General features: G+C 47.0%; 1 protein-coding gene across 1 annotated transcript in view; it reads right to left on the reverse strand.

Moving 5' to 3' along the window:
• The window catches only part of MEIOB (meiosis specific with OB-fold), a 47,832-nt gene extending 28,932 nt beyond the window's left edge, over nt 1-18,900 (reverse strand). The window contains exons 1-5 of the mRNA XM_040441417.1: nt 18,832-18,900; nt 15,240-15,297; nt 5,720-5,851; nt 2,537-2,609; nt 1,051-1,246 (exon numbers count right to left, since the gene is read on the reverse strand). Of these exons, the coding sequence (XP_040297351.1) occupies nt 1,051-1,246; nt 2,537-2,609; nt 5,720-5,851; nt 15,240-15,297; nt 18,832-18,900 (528 nt within the window). The remainder of the gene's footprint in view (nt 1-1,050; nt 1,247-2,536; nt 2,610-5,719; nt 5,852-15,239; nt 15,298-18,831) is intronic.
• Between the last annotated feature and the right edge of the window lie 436 nt (nt 18,901-19,336).

Genomic DNA, 19,336 nt, shown 5'->3' on the forward strand with positions numbered 1-19,336 from the left:
TCTTTGGCATCTGCATGCAGACTGTTTTTCTTGATCACCCATTTACTGTATGTGTTTTGCAGGAAAATCAGATCTAGATGATGCATGCTGCGATTTTCTTTGTATGGACCAATGGGCACACTGACTATAATGGGTGAATGTTCTGTCCGGGTGCTGTCTGTTGTGCACTCAAGCAACAACCGGACCTGAACATCACCCATCTGAATGAGCCCTTAGGAAGTCCTTAAGATGTTGACATGTTGAAAATGAGTGTGTATAGCTTCATATGTGACTGTGATTTTCCAAAATCGATATTTTGCAGCTCTTATCAATTTCAATTTAGTGGGGGAAATCCACATCTACTGTATTTGCATTGTAAGCCACATGCAGATGTCTGGCGCAATTTTTCAGCTGGAACTGGTGCTGGAAGAAAGTCTCCAGCGCTGGAGAGAGAGGAAGATGCCAGCTGCTTTCCAAGGCAGATAACTTGATACTTAGGCTACATGCACACGACCGTATGTGTTTTGCGGTCCGCAAAAAAAAAAACGGATGATATCCTTATGCCATCCTTTTTTTTTTTTGAGGATCTATTTTAACAATGCCTAAAACGGACAAGAATAGGACAATTTTCTTTTTGTAGGGCTACGGAACGGACATACGGATGCGGACAGCACGCGTGTGCTGTCCGTATTTTTTGCGGACCCATTGAAATTATTGGGTCTGCATCCTATCCGCAAAAAAAAAACGGAACGGACACGGAAACAAAATGCGTTCGTGTGCATGAGGCCTTAGTTATATGTTAGAATCCAGCATAGGACATTTTTACTAATTCTAGAACCTCACAGTGACTTTTGGTTACATGACCTCAATATTTCCCGGTTTAAGAGGAAAATGTTGCTGCCGACTTGTGACCATCACAAGCACTCCGGCCATGTCACCGTTTGCTCCCACAGGAAATTATTGAGGTTTTGTAACATCCATGTTAAGGTCCGGCCACAACTCCATGTGACCAACAGATGTCATGCAGAGCTAACCCTCGTCCCTTCTACGTGTTACTTTACGTTACCGTACCCATCTTACTGCGGCAAGGATGTTAATGATTTTTCCACTCAAGCTTTGTCCGTTTGCTGCAATATCTCCCAGTGAATAGTAATCGTTTGGATCTTTGGGAGGAATAGACAATAAAGACAGCAGGGAGTTATCGGTGTCATGTTTGGAGCATATCTTCACCAAGGAGTGGACTTCACTGATAATCAATTTGTAGTAACTAAAATGAGAGGAAAACGTTCAAGCTGTAATTAAAATAACTTTGCAAATTTTTTTATGCCTCTAAAATTGAAAATATTCAACAACATAATTTACTTTGAAAGTCTTGATTAGAAATCTCCTACCGTTTTCTGTATATCTGGGGGTCATTTATTAAGATCGGCGTTTTACACGCTGGTCTTAATAGCCCTGCACTGGCCTCTACATAACTTAGGTGCGTCCACCGTCAGCCTAAATCTATGCCAGCTAAAATCAGCGGAACGGACACGGACACGGTCGTGTGCATGAGGCCTAACCTGCATACTTCTTCAACAAATCTCTTTGCACGAAATGGTCGTCCTTGCTTAAACATTTATTAGATACGTTTTAGGCCTCATGCACACGACCGTTGTTTGTTTCCGCGTCCGTTCCGCCGATTTTAGCGTTTCTGATGAGGACCCATTCATTTCTATGGAGCCGTTGAAAATGCGGATAGTCCACCGTTTGTTATCAGCGTCCGTAGTTCCAGTCCGTCAAAAAAATATAACCTGTCCTATTCTTGTCAGCAAAAAAATGGTTTGCGGACCCATTCAAGTCAATGGGACGGCAAAAAAAATGCGGATGCACAACCTTATGTCATCCGCGTCCGTTTTTGTAGAATCAGTTGCCTGGTGACCAGCATCTATACCAGTATCCTGGGTGGGGATATTAAATTGACACTTTTTTTACCTTCCTTTTTTCTGGGCAGTCCGCCCCAAAAAGACAGAAAAAACACGGAAACAAAAGCGGCAACGGACAACGGAACAACGGATCCCCAATTTGCGGACCCCAAAAAAAAACAACGTTGTGTGCATGAGGCCTTAAGCATTGCGTCTTATTTCCACTTTTTATTGCTTTCGATTTATGAACAGGGTAATCCAGTTCGCATCTGATAAAATGTGCACTATTTTTGCCCACACTACTACTACTTTTGGCAGGTCTGACAAACATATGCCCCAGACATATGCGACTATACAGCTGAATACATCTGCCATTGCTTCCGATTATAAAGAAACAGTATACTGCACATTATGCTTTTTTCATTGCATACAGTTGTTAGAAAAGCATACCAACTAAATGAAATTAAACTGGAATTTGTGCTTGTAAGCGGCGTGCATCAGTCAGAGCTGCGAAGCCATAGCAGATACGATCTCTCCCTCCCTGGTGTACGTATTGATGAGAGACGCCTGTCGTATGTTTTCAATCTCTACCGTTTTCTAAAAGGACGTTAAACGTTTATGGCCCCCATGGGAGCAGGAAGTTTACACATTACCTTGGTGTTGAAGGATTAAATTTTTCTTCCTTCTCTACGTCTTTTGTTTGCACGAGGGGGTTTTCAATTATAACTAAAAGAAAAATAGGAATATTGTTTAGAAACGCTTGTATTCCCGGAATGATAAATACAGATAATTAAACCTTGCGGCGTACGAGTAAAACAGATGTCCTCATTACCATCTAAACATAGTAAAATGGCGCTGCGCTGTACTGATCGGGGTTGCCGTGCACACTTTGAACAGTTGTGACATAGCTGGATGATACATGTACTTGCAAACTCGTTTTCTTGATGTATTCTACCCCAGGGCAAATGGCAAAAAAAAATATTGGAAAATTAGTCATACTTAAAAAAATAAACACTCTGCGAATCTTTACCGCCATGAATCACGCGTGCGTTGCATTCTGCTTTTTTTATCCTATTTATTTATATTCCACAGGCGTCATTCGTTTTTTGGAGAATGCAGTTTGCTTTGATAAAGTGGACACTTTATTTCTTTACTTCATGTCTACAGTGATGTTTTTGAAAATACGGCGCACACGAATCAAACTGGGGCGCGGCGCTAAATCTTTTCTCGTCTCCTCTGCTTTCTAACTCGCTGTATATAAATGCAGCTACAAATAACAGGGCAAATTTGAGTCAGCTGCACCTAAACTGGGCCATTGATTAATAGATTTCCCCTGATCCAATGAGAGTGTGAAAATGTATTTCATTTAAATAGACGTTTCGTGCCATAGAGGCCGGCTATGCTGCTGCTAGCGGGGGCTTGGGAAGAGAGGAGAAACTTCTGATTGGTCCCATTAGTTGGTGATAATCTGTGCAGGACGCCCCTGTCCAGAGGATGCATTACTAGGAGGTGCTATTTGGCCCTGTGGTCATGGAAATTGCATGACTACTCGCTTAGCTCATGCTTGGACATCTGGGGGAATTTGCATTGTGTAGATTGCTGGATGTACTACAACTCTTATTTGGTGCACAGTAAAGAGAGACTTTTGTTAAATTCGATCTGGCCTGGTTACTGACTCTCCTGACTCCACACACTGGCCATTGCATTCACATTAGAAGCACTGCATTGCACCCACACGGACATTTAACATCAAGGCAGGAACCCTAGCTACAAGGATTGCCCCAGGGGAATATAGGATGCCCCTCCTGTACCAACCCCAGGGAGTGACGCCCTGGGGCTGGGTTCACACTTGAGCGTTTTACAGCGCATTCAAACGCGCTGTAAAATGCTCAACACATGAAAACCAATGCTTCCCTATGGCCCTGGTTCTCACTTGAGCGTTTTACAGCGCGTTTGAACGCGCTGAAAAACGCCCTACGCTCAAACAAGTTCTTGAGCTTCTTTGGGGCGTTTTGTCGCGCGTTTGCAGCCATAGGACACTGCTGTTAATCACACAAACGCGCGTAATACGCGCGTTGACTATGGACAAAAACGCGCGACACAAACGCGCGTTAAACGTGCAGATCAAATATGCTCAGGTCTGAACCCAGCCTGAGGGAGTACATCATGACACATCCTCCACACTACCACTCCCATCCTCTGCACCGGCCCCATTGGGGCTCACTGCATTGGGGCTCTTTGCGGGAGTGGTGGGAGTGGAACCCCCCATGAAAAGATATTGATGACCTATCCTGAGGCTAGGTCATGAATATTCCAATCCCGGAAAACCCCTTTAAAAACTGTAAAGCATGTATTACACAGGCCGATTGAGCAAGAAATTGTCGGTAAGGAAGTGTTCCCTCCCGGCAATCGCTGGCTAGCTAGCGGAGGAGACCACTGCTATTACATGAGCGATCGCTATGCCATCGCTTGTCCCCATGCTGTCTAGTGGTTTGCCGACGGTAGATCGTAATTAGACATCACGTTCTGCCGCCAGCAATCATCTGCCGAAAAATTGGCAGGTGTAATATAGCTGTTACTCTAAGGCCTCATGCACACGGCCGTTGTTTTTGTCCGCATCCGAGCCGCAGTTTTGGCGGCTCGGATGCGGACCCATTCACTTCAATGGGGCCGCAAAAGATGCGGACAGCACTCCGTGTGCTGTCCGCATCCGTTGCTCCGTTCCGTGGCCCGCTAAAAAATATAGCATGTCCTATTCTTGCCCGCGCTTTCCGGACAAGAATAGGCAGTTATATTAAAGGCTGTCCGTGCCGTTCCGCAAATTGTGGAACGCGCACGGACTCCATCCGTCTTTTGCAGATCCGCGATTTGTTAACATGAACACTTTTTCTTATATTAAAACTGGAGAACCCCTTTAAAGAGCACACATCAGCTGGATCTACCCTATTTAACCAGGTGTGCTGCCTAGTAGGGTTGATCCGCCTGGAAGGATTGTTTTGTGAAAGTCAGTTGGGGCATTCCTGAAAAAAAAAAAGACTTTTAATGCAAATGAGGGCTTCTGTGCGCCGAGGGGTAGGGCTAAGCTCTATGAAAAGAAATGCAAAGGGTGACCTTATTATTACTTATAATAATTATTATTACTAATAAAAGCCCATAAACAAGTAAACCTATAGATAAAGGTGACGCACACTTGTGCAATGGTTCACAGTGCAGAGGTAAAAAGAACGCTCTTACCATAGGGTCATATCACGTTACCTACTGGGGGTCTCATGGATCCGTGTGCTGGGTCTCTTACCCTGGATTACCCTACGTGACCTGAACTAATAATGCCGCCCAGGGAGCAATGTGCTCACCCTCAAAAGGGCGACGGTGTCCCTGCTTCTCCCTATGCAGCCTTGTGACTGCCGAGCTTCGTCAGGAAAAAGAGCAGGGAGACCTACTAAATGGTTAAACCAACGGTCCAACGCGTTTCATTGGCATCCAGCTAAATCATCAGGGGACCCCAGAAATAAGGACTCAGCATTGGTCAATGGCTGAAGCCTCTCCTAATCAGCCCACTATCCATGCCATGGTGCGCATGGAGTAGGGCTCCTCACGTCGTGCGTATGGCAGTGGGTGCTAAGCTCCTCAACTTTCCAGCGCTGGCCACGTCCCTCATTTGCATGAGCAATAAGTGTTTTTTCTCGGGAATGCCACAACCGATTTTCACAAGGCAGGTAGTATGTCTGGTTTAAAAGAAGGGTTGATCCTGCTAACAGGTGCTCTTTGACACTCTAGCCACTGTCCAGAATACACGAAAACAGGAATAATACGGTAGCTGCCATGTTGTACCCTACCGCAGTCAGCAATCCGGAAACTGTCAGACAACGTTTTAATATATTCTTCTCTACCCCAACATGAGGCGTTTATGAAAGCGGATGGCGAATCTCTTACTGTGAAGCTGAAGGTGTACCTCTCCAATCCAATATCTAAATAGAAGAAAGAGAGTAATTCCTGCACACGGTGACATTTCAATTAACTTTTGCCATATCTCAAAATGCTTCTTAATTGATTCTGTGAATTGGCATCAATTGCATTTCTTTTACATTTTCCTGGAAAATTCCCCAAAGTTGTGAAATACTGGCAACTTACTACACGAGCTGAGATGAAGGAAGCCAGGACAGTACAAGCCCTAGGCTATGTGCCCAGCGGCCTGGTGTCAGCTGTCCTCACCTACACTATGACCAAGGCTGCCATACACATTCAGTAGCTGTCAGCTATCTCTCCCGATTCCCTCTCGGCTCCCCTATACGTATACTTGTTTGATGTGTATTCTATGAAGACAGGGGAGAAAGCCACTGCTGCTGCACACTTCCGGGGGTTGCTTAAAACAGATTGGGTGAAAATATTCACTTTGCTCAATCCTTCTCCTTCCTTTACTTTGTATTGGTGACTCTTACATTTGGCCGACGGGTGATGTGTATGGGAAGCACCCGAATCTGATGTTGGGGCACAGTGGGGAGCCCCATGTACATATTAGACCGTCTGTCGAACGAAAGAGTCACCTATAAAAAGTGAATCCCTGGGAAAAAGACAAAACCTCTGCACCTTGAAATGTCTGGTACCAAGGGATGAGATTTCATGATACTTAAATGCTGAGGATATAGCTGTGCATGGACAGGCCATGGAGAGAGTTAACATTTTGCGTAAAAGCAGAATGGTAAAGACTGCACCCCAAGATCCACCTGAAATAACGAACAGGTAAGTACTTAGGCCTGTATTAGACTTGAAGATCAGCATTTTGAACGCTTCCTTCCTGGCAATCGCCTGCTCGTAGTGGAGGAGACCGCTGCTATTACATGCAGCGATCTCCTCCACAGTATGGGAAGGAGTGATCGCTAATGCTGAATCATTGTTTGCTGGCAGCAGATCGCGATTAGACAATACGATCGGCCACCGGCAAACAATGATTTTTTTTTTTTTACCTGCTTAAAAATGGCGATCGCAGACACTCGTTCATCGGGTAATCAGCGGCAGTATTACACTGCCAGATCATCACTAGCGAGTTTTATTATTATTTACCTATTCCCTTACCTCCTCAACAGCAGCACAGATGGGGTTAACTGCCCCTGTGGACTGGTAGGACCGGCGGAATTTTAATGAGCCCAAGAACCAATAAACGATCTTCAGCTCCCTGAAAGGGAGGAGATCACCCCCCAGCCCACCGTGTTTTTTTCTGTCCTCTGGACAGGTGGACTGGCGTGTCGCTCCCTCTCTGGGAGCTGAAGATTGCTTAGGGGTTCTTTTACCCTCCTTAAGCTTAGCTTGCTTTCTATGGATCTCAGTGCCTTTATTTTAGGCCTGATCATGGCGATTTCGGTCTGGGGTACCGTCGGGGAGGGGGGCGTCCCCTCCCCTCTTCTCTCATCATCTGTAGACGGTGCTCCGTCCCTCCGTTACCGCATGTGTGCGGCGCTATGGGCGCCGCCATTTTCCGGAAGTGCCGCGCCCTAGGTGCGCTACGTCACTTCCGGTTTTCCGAAGCGTTGCGGTGATGTATAAAACTCACCTTTCTTTTAAACTGGCTCCCTAGAAGGACATCCTGGACTTAGGATTAGTCTGGAGAGACAATTTTCGTATAGGTAGAGCCAGTATAGGCTCTGGTTTTTCTACAAGAAAAAAAAAAAAAAAAGGGAGTGGTGCTGATCTCGTTTCAGGAACCCGCCCATTGGGCGGGGCTTCCTCCTTTTAAGCGCCCAGAGCCCATCAGTCAGCGCTCTGGTTGCGTTGCTTTCACAAGTTAGCTCCAGAGCTCTCCTGTGCTTTGTGATATTCCTGCAGTATTGCTTTGCTTGGGTTTTGTACTTCCTCTTCTTTCAGCTCTATTTCTTCTAGTGCTGGTGGGCCCCCTTAAGGTCTGGTTTTCTCCACCTCCTGATATTGTAGGTGTTATGACCTGTTTTGTTTCTTCCATTACAGACTATGGCTTCCCCTAAGGAGCAGGATCAGCGGAAGGCTGGGGCCAAGAGGAAGCATTTGGCATGTTACGAATGTAACACACCCCTAGATGACAGCTGTCCTTACTCCAGATGTGAGAGTTGTCGCACGGCATCCACGGAACCCACGATGCAGGAGATGTTCCAATGGACCAAGACATACGTGGATGATTCCATCAAGGGAGTAGTTCAGCTACTTAATGAGAGGCTACCAGGTCCCTCTCAGACTCCCATGGAGGTGGTCACACCGGTCGAAAGACCTACCCCCTGTTCAGTGGGGTCTTCTTCTTCTGAGGAAGAAGAATCTACTTCTTGCTTTTTCCCTCCAGAAAAGACGCAGAAGTTACTCAAGTCCATCAGGTCGGGGGACCAGGATGTTGACATGGGGGAGTCCTCCGATCCCGCCGGTCGGACACAGCGTGTCTTTAGAGCGGATGAGACCCTCCTCTCTGTGATGCGCACAGAGTGGAAAAAGCCTGAGAAGGGTCCAGTGCTTACCAGAAAATTCAGACTCATGTACCCGATGGCTAAACCCTTGGTGGAATCGTGGGGTTCCGTTCCCAAGGTGGACATGGCTATAGCCAAGTTGTCCCGGCGCACTCTAGTCCCTGCAGACGATGGGTCTAGCCTGCAGGACCCTCTAGACCGGAGGGCAGAGTGCACCCTTAGGAGGGGTTACGCGGCGGCCGCTGCCTCCGCATCTACTTCCATTGCGGCCACTGAGGTAGCCAACTATCTACGCTCTAGGCTTAATCAAATCCAGACGGATGTGGACCAGAGCGTATCAAGAGACGACATCCTGGCAGCCTTCAAGTCAGCCAACCTGGCTATGGACTTTTTAGTTGATTCCTCCCAGATGCAGCTGAAGCTGGCCGCCAAAACTATGGCCCTAGTTTCAGCTGCCCGCAGACCACTCTGGCTGAAACCGTGGATCGCGGATAACGCATCCAAGTTTAACCTTTGTGGGCTCCCCTTCGAACCAGATAGGTTATTCGGGTCCGAATTGGACAAAATAATGGAGGGGCTCTCCGATAAAAAAGGGAAGAGCCTCCCCCAGCAGCCCTTTCGGGGACGCCCCAGACAGGAAAAGAAGGGCGGAGGTCGTCCTGGGCAGCAGTCTAGGCGCAGAGATTGGGGGGGGCCGTCTCGTAAATATCCGAGACGCCCCCGCAAACCCACCAGGGAGGCAAAACCCTCCTGACTATGGGCCTCCTCGAGGCTCTTGGATAAGCCCTGCTGCCCCTGCAGTGTCTCCTCTAGATTTTCCCGTACCCCTCCCCCAGATTCCCGTGGGGGGCCGTCTTACCCATTTCAAAGACTCTTGGAGCCGGTTGATTGCAGACCCCTGGGTCCAGGACATAGTTTCCGCCGGGTACCGGGTAGATCTTATCTCTCTCCCCCCAGAGAGATTCATAGCCACACGAAACTTCGGGTCTGCCAAACAGGTGGTCCTAGAATCTTACATTCAGGACTATATTTCCAAGGGAGCCCTAGAGGAGGTACCGGCAGGGGAGAGGGGCCTAGGGATTTATTCACCAGTGTTCCTGGTTCCCAAGAAGACAGGAGATCTCCGGATGATCATCGATTTGAGATTCCTCAATCGATTTATAAGGAAAACAAGGTTTCGCATGGAAACCATAAGGTCAGTCAGCCATATCCTCAATCCTGGGGACGTCATGGCTACTCTGGACCTCAAGGATGCGTACCTTCACATTCCGATCCATTCCGCTTCCCGGAAACTCCTCAGGATCGCGGTCCAGATTTCAGGGGTTTGCAGGCACTTTTAGTTCGCCGTGCTTCCCTTCGGAATCTCTTCTGCCCCCCTCATCTTCACCAAGGTGGTGGTTTCGGTGGTGGCAGCTTTGAGACTCCAAGGACTGACTATTATTCCTTATCTGGACGATTGGCTTTTCATAGCCTCTTCAGTTCCGATCCTTACCTACCATCTTCAGGTCGCAGTCTCTTTTCTCTTCCGCCTAGGCTGGATTATCAACTGGCAGAAGTCGAATGTGAGCCCATCGACTTCAATCCATTACTTAGGATTCGTGGTCGACTCTGTGGAGATGTCCCTCCGGTTGACTCCAGAAAAGAGAGCGCGGATTCAGGACCTGGCAAAGGTCCTTTATGTCCCTCGTCGAGTCTCTATCCGGACTCTCATGAAGATGCTGGGGCTCATGTCAGCGGCTGCGGATGCGGTCCCTTGGGCGCTATGGCACCTCCGTCCTCTTCAGTCGGAGGTCTTACACCTATGGAACGGCAGCCCTGCGGGGCTAGATTCCCTGTGCTCCCTGTCCGGTCAAACCCGAAATTCCCTCAGATGGTGGTTTCAGCTACCAGCAGGGAAGTCTATGACCCAACCAGCTTGGGTCATATTGACTACAGACGCGTCCCTTGTAGGCTGGGGCGCTCACCTGGACGGATCCCCAATTCAGGGATCTTGGTCTCCTCTGGAGCGGCATTTTTCCTCCAATCTTCGCGAGATGCGAGCTATCCGGCTAGCCCTCCTTCACTTTGCGCCTCAGATCCGGGGCAAAGCAGTGAAAGTCCAGTCAGACAATATGACTGCAGTTCTCTATATAAACAAACAGGGAGGCACAAGATCATTGCCCCTTCTGTCAGAGATCGGGGTAATTCTTCGGTGGGCAGAGCTGAACCTTTCCCATCTATCTGCCGTTCATATTCGAGGCTCCCTCAATATGATAGCGGACCGCTTAAGTCGAGGATTACCGACCATGGAGTGGTCTCTGCATCCGGAGATCTTCAGGCAGCTAGTTCACAGATGGGGTATGCCAGAAGTGGATCTCATGGCAACCAGGTTCAACGCCAAGGTGATGAGGTTCTGTTCCCTCTACAGGGAAGACAACCCCCTGGCGATAGATGCTCTGTCAATACCGTGGAGGTTCAGGCTGGCTTACATCTTCCCTCCCTTTTCCATGATACCGAGGGTATTGATGAAAATCCGTCAGGATCAGGCCTCGGTAATAGCCATCATACCGTTTTGGCCCAGAAGATCCTGGTTTACCCAGCTCATTCAGATAAGTCGGGGACAATACTGGAGACTCCCCCCGGAGCAGACCCTGGTGTCGTGGGACACTCACCTCTGCCCAGATCTGCACAGGTTCAACCTGACAGCCTGGAGGTTGATCAGTCCCTTCCCAACATAGAAGGGCTTTCCGAGTCGGTCCTGAGAACTTTGTCGCATTCCCGAGCAGAGTCTACAAAGAAGGCCTACTCCAGGATCATGAGAATCTTCGAGGCATGGTGTGATTCCAGACAGGTGGCGTCTGCAGATCCGCCCCTTCCTGCGATACTTCAATTTCTTCAGGATGGATTAGATAGAGGCCTATCTCCAGCTACCTTGAAGGTACAGGTTTATGCCATCTCGGCCTGTCTCAACAGGCCACATTCTCGGGATCCACTCATCAAACGCTTCCTGAAGGGAGCTGAAAGACTAAAGCCTACTATACTGAAACCTATCCCCCAGTGGGATCTTTCAGTAGTGCTCAGGGGGCTAGCATCTCCCCCCTTCGAGCCCTTGGAGGAGGTAAATTTAAAATTTTTGACTCAAAGATGGTCTTTCTTCTGGCTATAGCTTCAGTCAAAAGAGTTTCTGAATTGCAGGCTTTCTCCGCAATTCACCCGTACATTATTTTTCTACAGGATAGAGTACTCCTGAAGTTTTTACCTTACTTCAGGCCTAAGGTGCCTACTTTCCAGAACATCAATCAGGTAATATCTTTACCAGTTTTGTTTACAGCCTCCTCCTCTGATACTCCAGCTAGAGACCCGCTGGATATTTCAAGATGCCTCCAGATCCATGTGGATAGATCTAGTGAGTTCAGGATAGATGAGAATCTTCTTATCCTGTTTGCCGGTAAGTCTAAAGGCCGTAAAGCGTCTAAAGCCACCATTAGTCGCTGGATCAAGGAGGCCATTATGGAAGCTTTCGTCTCCCAATCATTAGATCCTCCTGAGTTTGGGAGGGCCCTTTCTACTAGGGCGGTCTCCACCTCGGTTGCGGAGAGAAGACTCCTCCCCTTAGAGTTGATCTGTAAGGCGGCCTCCTGGAGCTCTGAGTCAACCTTCATCTCCCATTATAGGATAGATGCTAGGATGGCAGAGTTTTCGGCTTTTGGGCAGACTGTTCTTAGTTCTGCCAGGCATGAGGACCCTCCCTAGGGGATTCTTCTTGCTATCTCCCCATCTGTGCTGCTGTTGAGGACGTAAGGGAATCGTTAATTTCTAACGATAATTTGTTTTCCCTTAGTCCTAACAGCAGCACACAAATATCCCACCCTAAATACATTATGCTTGTTAAAAACACGGTGGGCTGGGGGGTGATCTCCTCCCTTTCAGGGAGCTGAAGATCGTTTATTGGTTCTTGGGCTCATTAAAATTCCGCCGGTCCTACCAGTCCACAGGGGCAGTTAACCCCATCTGTGCTGCTGTTAGGACTAAGGGAAAACAAATTATCGTTAGAAATTAACGATTACAGCCCTGACTTTTGCACTGTGGCTCCGGTTCTCCAGCAGGGCTCTTTTACTCGGCTGCAGCAGTGTTGTTACTTTGACAACATGGGACAGCTGCAGCCAGTCACTGGCCTCTTTGGGGGCACTGCTGAGGTCAGTCATTGGCTGCAGCAGACACATGTTGTTGACATGACAACCCCTTTAATTCTGGGGGGCGGTGTACATCTAAAAGGGGGTATGCATACATATTATAAAACAAAACCAGTGCAATGAGCATGAACTTAACAGACTGGTACAGAGGGAGTGAGGACCCTGCCTGAGAGCCCAACAGAGGATCCTCCGATAGGCCAAGGCTCTAATACCATAGTGGGCCCCAAAGGTCCAGGAGAAAATAAAATAATTTGGCTAAGGCTACTTTCACACCAGCGTTATTACTGGATCCGGCAGGGTCCAGCAAAAACGCTTCCGTTACTGATAATACAACCATCTGCATCCGTTATGAACTGATCCGGTTGTATTATCTCTAACATTGCCAAGATGGATCCATTATTAGCTCCACTGAGAGTCACTGGGGGACGGATCCGTTTTCTATTGTGTCCGAAAAAAAACTGATCCGTCTCCATCGACTTGCTTTGGGGGTCATGACGGATCCATCTTGCTCCGCATCCCAGGACGGAAAGCAAACTAGAACATGTTGCGGTTTGCTCTCCGGTATGGGAACGCAACTAAACGGAACAGAATACATTTTGGAGCACTCCGTTCTGTTCAGTTCAGTTTTGTCCCCATTGACAATGAATGGGGACAAAACTGAAGCGTTTTTTTCTGGTATTGAGCCCCTATGACGGAACTCAATACCGGAAAACTTAAACGCTAGTGTGAAAGTAGCCTAACATTGGAGTCAATCACCGTCTACTAGGGTCTATTTCTTTTATTAAAAACCTATTAGACTTTATTGATGATACATGGTTAGGCCTAGAGAGTAATTTCGTCAGGTGGACCCAAGATACCCCCGCCCGACCTTGCCTGTGCGGGCTTACAATCTACAAGTGTGCGCCAGCCTTCCATTTTTTTCTGACCGTTTCACACACCCTAAGGCCTCTTTCACACGGGCGTTGCGGAAAAATGTCCGGGTGCGTTGCGGGAACACCTGCGATTTTTCCGCGCGAGTGCAAAACCTTGTAATGCGTTTTGCACTCGCATGAGAAAAATCGCGCGTGTTTGGTACCCAAACCCGAACTTCTTCACAGAAGTTCGGGCTTGGGATCGGTGTTCTGTAAATAGTATTATTTTCCCTTATAACATGGTTATAAGGGAAAATAATAGCATTCTGAATACAGAATGCTAAGTAAAACAGGGCTGGAGGGGGTTAAAAAAAATAAAAAATCATTTAACTCACCTTAATCCACTTGCTCGCGTAGCCGGCATCTCCGTCTGACTCTTTTACTGTATAGGACCTGTGGAGAGCATTAACTATAGTTTAAGGACCTGGGATGACGTCACTCCGGTCATCACATGGTACGTCACATGATCTTTTACCATCACCATGGTAAAAGATCATGTGACGTACCATGTGATGACCGGAGTGACGTCATCCCAGGTCCTTAAACTATAGTTAATGCTCTCCACAGGTCCTAGACAGTAAAAGAGTCAGACGGAGATGCCGGGCATCGCGAGCAAGTGGATTAAGGTGAGTTAAATGATTTTTATTTTTTTTAACCCCTCCAGCCCTGTTTTACTTAGCATTCTGTATTCAGAATGCTATTATTTTCCCTTATAACCATGTTATAAGGGAAAATAATAAGGTTCGGGTCTCCATCCCGATCGTCTCCTAGCAACCGTGCGTGAAAATCGCACCGCATCCGCACTTGCTTGCGGATGCTTGCGATTTTCACGCAACCCCATTCATTTCTATGGGGCCTGCGTTACGTGAAAAACGCACAAAGAGGAGCATGCTGCGATTTTCACGCAACGCAAAAGTGATGCGTGAAAATCACCGCTCGTGTGCACAGCCCCATAGAAATGAATGGGTCAGTATTCAGTGCGGGTGCAATGCGTTCACCACCCGCATCGCATCCGCGCGGAATACTCGCTCGTGTGAAAGGGGCCTAAGGCCCCTTGCAGACGAGCATGTCCGGATTAGGTCCAGATGTGTTGCGAATGCGTTCAGTGAAAAATGCGCAATTTTGCATGCAAAGTCATTGAGTTTTGCCTGCGATCGCGTTCAGTTTTTTCTGCGCGGGTGCAATGCATTTGCAATGCGTTTTGATGCGTTTTGCACGCGCGTGATAAAAAACTGAATGTATACAAACATCTCCTTAGCAACCATCCGTAAAAAATGCATCACATCCGCACTTGCTTGCGGATGCGATGCGATTTTCACGCAGCTCCATTCACTTCTATGAGGCCAGCGTTGCATGAAAATCGCTGAATATAGAACATGCTGCGATTTTCAACGCGTTTGCATCACGCATTGCACCTGCGCGGAAATATTGTTTGTGTGAAAGGGGCCTAAGACTATAGAGCAGGGCTGGCCAACCTGCGGCTCTCCAGCTGTTGTAAAACTACAACTCCCACCATTCCCTGCTGTAGGCTGATAGCTGTAGGCAGACTGGACATGCTGGGAGTTGTAGTTTTGCAACAGCTGGAGAGCCGCAGGTTGGCCAGCCTTGCTATAGAGCAATAAATATTCTAATAAATGAATTCCACGCCAAATTATGTCAACCTCGCCGCCATACAGTGCGAAACAGAAGGGGGAAACGGAACCTGATTTTCTCCAATGCATTAAGTAATTTGTTCACATGAATTAACATTAATCAATTACAAAGCCTCTAAAAACAAGAAACATAAAAAGGAAAACTCTGACTGACACGCAGCTCTCCGGGCGCCCCCAAAAATAATAAAGCTGGCTTAACTTTTTCGGTCTGGAAATCCTTTGACATCTGTTTTCCCAATTACGATGCCTATTATGCTCTGAAAAATAAAAAATGGCACGCTGTACACAAATAAAACACAGATGTAGCTTGCAAATTAGATTTCATGCACTTATACCCCACCACCCGCAAAAAGCAACTTTTTTTTTTTTTTTTTGGAATTACCAATTACACGGTGATATTTGTTCCCCACCTCCCAGTAAATCTGTACAATGAGCTATTAGGTTTTATGGAAACTATGTCAGCACGGAATGTAATACCCCCCTGACAATGTTTCTCCTCCTTCCATTTAATCCTTAAATTGGACAAACGGAGGGACCTTCATCGGCCGTAGTTTCCTTAAGTGTCTGCGTTTCCTGCAATCCCTCGTAATTTGGACTCTCACGTGGAAAGTGACATTCTAAATGGCTGACCGATGTAAAATTCCTCACCCCCGCCAGAAGTTGCGCCTGCGTTTAAATGTTATTATCTTACTAGGTTTCACTTATAAAGAGCCAGCGTGCTGAAAGCATCAGAGGATCTGCTCGTCACACTGCGCACATTTGCTGGAGCGTTGATTGTAGTTGTCAGACGCTAATGTAAAATACAGTGACGCTGTCTGACAACGTGTCGGGTGGTGCACGTTACAGCGTTGAGCAACAGGCCCATCGCTGTATGTTCGACCGCCATAGGGTAGGGGAAGGGACATGGTCATTAAAGGGGAAACACAGTGAAAGGGACACTCTAAGCACATCGTCATTGATTTCTATGGCACTTTCCAAGATTTGGGTGTACTTAGAAATACTTCAGACTTTCTATCCACATGGGATGTAAATTGCTGAGAAAAAAAATTACCGTCGAGAGTCCGCAGGTGTTGCATGCAGATCCACCACGGATTGTGAGCCAGATAGGCATGGCACTGCAAAGGGTAAAATCCAGGGTGGAAATCCACAGGATAAATTGACCTGCTGCCCATGTGTGGATTTTGTATGCAGCGTGTGAATGAGAATTACTTAAATGTCACCCATAACGATAAAGCGAGTGTATGTATGTATATATGCACCCTGTGGACATTCCTCTAGAGCAGGCATCCTCAAACTGCGGCCCTCCAGCTGTTGCAAAACTACAACTCCCAGCATGCCCGAACAGCCTACAGGTATCAGCCTACAGCAGGGCATTGTAGGAGTTGTAGTTTTACAACAGCTGGAGGGCCGCAGGTTGAGGATGCCTGCTCTAGAGCAGTGATGGCTAACCTCCGGTATTCCAGCTGTGGTGAAACTACAACTGCCAGCACGCTCCATTCATTTCTATGGCGTTCTGAGAACAACCAAGCAAGTGCGCATCTTGGGAGTTGTAGTTTTACCTCAGCTGGAGTGGCGGAGGTTAGCCATCACAGCTCTAGGGTCTTAAGCCAGGGACCCATAACTAATAAAAAAATCTCCAGACATGTCACAATGACTATTCGCAGTAGGCTTTCCCTTTAAACTGTATGGCCAGCGTAAAGAGGTGATCCCGTGTTATAAAGTGATGTCATATCACTAGAGTATGCCATCACTTTATGAGCAGTGGAGGCTCCATGGATGTCTCTTCTCTATGCTTATCCCACAAAACATTTATCACCCATAGATACTGATGGGAGCAGCAGGGCTCATGCGTATCCACCACTTCATTCAACTTCCTCCTTTATTCCTCTCTCCCTTTTTCATTTCACTCTTTTTTTCTCTAGCTCTCTCTCCTTTTCTCTTTTTTATATTTTTTCTTTCCCCCTTTTTCTCTCTTCCTCTATTTCTCTCGCCCTCGTGCCTTTCTTTCTCTCACTCCCTCTGTCTATTTTACCTCTTTTTGCTCTCTCCCTCTCTCTAGTTCTGTCTCCTTTTCTTTCTCCATTTCCCTCTTTTTTGCTGTCCCTCCCCACCTTTTTCTCTCTCTCGCTGTATCCCTCCCTATCTCTCCTTTTCTATCTCCCCTTCTCTCTATTTCCCTCTTTTTTCTCTCTTTTTCTCTTGCTCTATCCCTCTCTATCTCTCTGTTTTGTCTCTCTTTTTTCTTTCTCCTTTCTTTAGCTCTCTCTTCCCTTTTCTCTTTCTCTCCCTCTTTTTTTTCTCTCTCCCCTCCTCTTGTTTTTCTCTGGCCCTGTCTCCTCTCTCTCTCTTTCCATCTCTCCATTTCTTTCTTTCTTTTTAACTATCCCTCATTTTATCCTGCTCTGCCTCCTCTCTCTTCCTTTTTCTGTCCTCCGGTCTCCTTTTATCTCCCTCTAATCTGTCTCGCTATCTCTCCTGCTTTCTCTCTGTCTCTTTCTATCTCTCGTCTCCTCTTCCTCTCTCTCTTTACCTCTTTTTTGCTCTATCCCTCTCTATCTCTCCCTTTCTCTTTTTTTCTGTTGCTTTTCTCTCTCCTCTCTTTTTATATTGCTCTGTCCTTATTTATCTTTCTCTTATTTACCTCTCTTTTTCTCTCTCTCTCATTTCTCTAGCTCTCTCTCAACTTCTTTCTCTCTCCCTCGTTTCTTTTCTCTTCTCCCCCTATTTTCCTCTATCTCCCCCCTCTCTCTCTCTCCATCTCTCCCTTTCTTTCTCTCTATTTTCTATCCCTCTTTTCCTCTTGCTCTGTCTCCTCTCTCTCTGTATCTCTCTCCCTCTTCCTATCTGTCCCCTGTCTCCATTTCTCTCCCTCTGTTCTCTCTCTATCTCCCTTTTGCTTTCTTTCGCTCTACCTCTTTCTATCTCTCTTTTTCTCTCACTGTAGCTCTCCTCTCTTCCTTTTTGTCCTCTCTCTCTTCTCTATTTATCCCTCTCTTGTTCACCTCTGTCTTTTTCTATCTCTCTCTTGATTTTCTAACCATGATTCTAGTAAACCTGTGTAATGACCCCTGTGGGAGCTACAATGGTTGCCCTGGTGGTCTTCTAACTCTCCCAGATACAGATATAACTAAGGAACGGCTGAACTTCTTGACAGACGACAGCAGGACTTTCCCTGGGATCAGTCAAAGAGAACCTGGAAAATGTCTGCAAATGTAATGTAAAAAGAGAACATGAGTAGATTGTGTTCAGAGCGCTGACGACCGGCCTTCTTTATGACAAGCAATTTTCTTTTTTGAGCCGACTGACACAGCGGGACTAAGCCCATTTCCACGTCCCGAAACCTCACCGGCCTTTGAAAGAAAAATAAAACGAGCCAAAGGGGAATTCACAGGGGCCCGTAACACATGACTGTTGAAGTAAATTGCTAGGGACAGCTAGAACGGCTCAAATTTTGCGAAAATACCAGACATCCCTCGCCGCATTACAATTTTTTTTATTTTGCTGGGTCTCAGCAATTATCTATTCAGCGGGCGATCAGGCAGATACAAAAGGGTCTCTCATACGCTCCAATAAAGGCTTGGCCGATGCATAAGTGCAGGGCCGAGCCCCATGACACGTCCCCGGACAGCACCGGCGGCATCGGCTTACATCCCCTGCAGTGCAAAATGACGGATGGTAACAATCAGAGTATTGTGGCTCCAGAAGCACGGTGACAATGTGACAATGAGCTCGTCTGTGCTGGAGGCTGAAGCGGATGGGACACTGCCGATAACAAAGTCAGTGATACTTACTGGGCGAGAGAGATTAGGGTGTAGGTCGGAAATGTTGACAAAATCTTGACGGAAGGTGCAGGTCGCCATCCTCTAATCTACAAAGTCAAGAGAGTAGGAAAATCCTTATTGTACATACTGGTTTATTTAGTTTTCCTATGGGAGTCGCCTAAAGGGGCCGACGTGCCGTGCTGAATTATTTCATAATGTATCTGTATAGGGGCACGGGTTCTCTCTTACTGATACAGAGCTACAAATCCCCAGAAACAGAGAAAATCATAACATTTTTGCCACCTGTAGGGGGAGCTCCACAGGATGCTAAATCCAATGGGAGCTGTATACGTCCATCAGCTCCACCTAGTGGTGTTAGGTGATGCTACCACAATCTGAGGGGCCCGGGTTCTGTTTTATTACTACACAGCGCTAAATTCCCCAAAACAGATGAAATCATAACATAACACCTTTAGGGGGAGCTCCACAGCTTCCTAAATGCAATGGGAGCTGTATATATCATCAGCTCCACCTA

The sequence above is a fragment of the Bufo bufo genome, chromosome 7 (assembly GCF_905171765.1).
Source record: "Bufo bufo chromosome 7, aBufBuf1.1, whole genome shotgun sequence".
In the NCBI taxonomy this organism is placed as follows: Eukaryota; Metazoa; Chordata; class Amphibia; order Anura; family Bufonidae; genus Bufo; species Bufo bufo.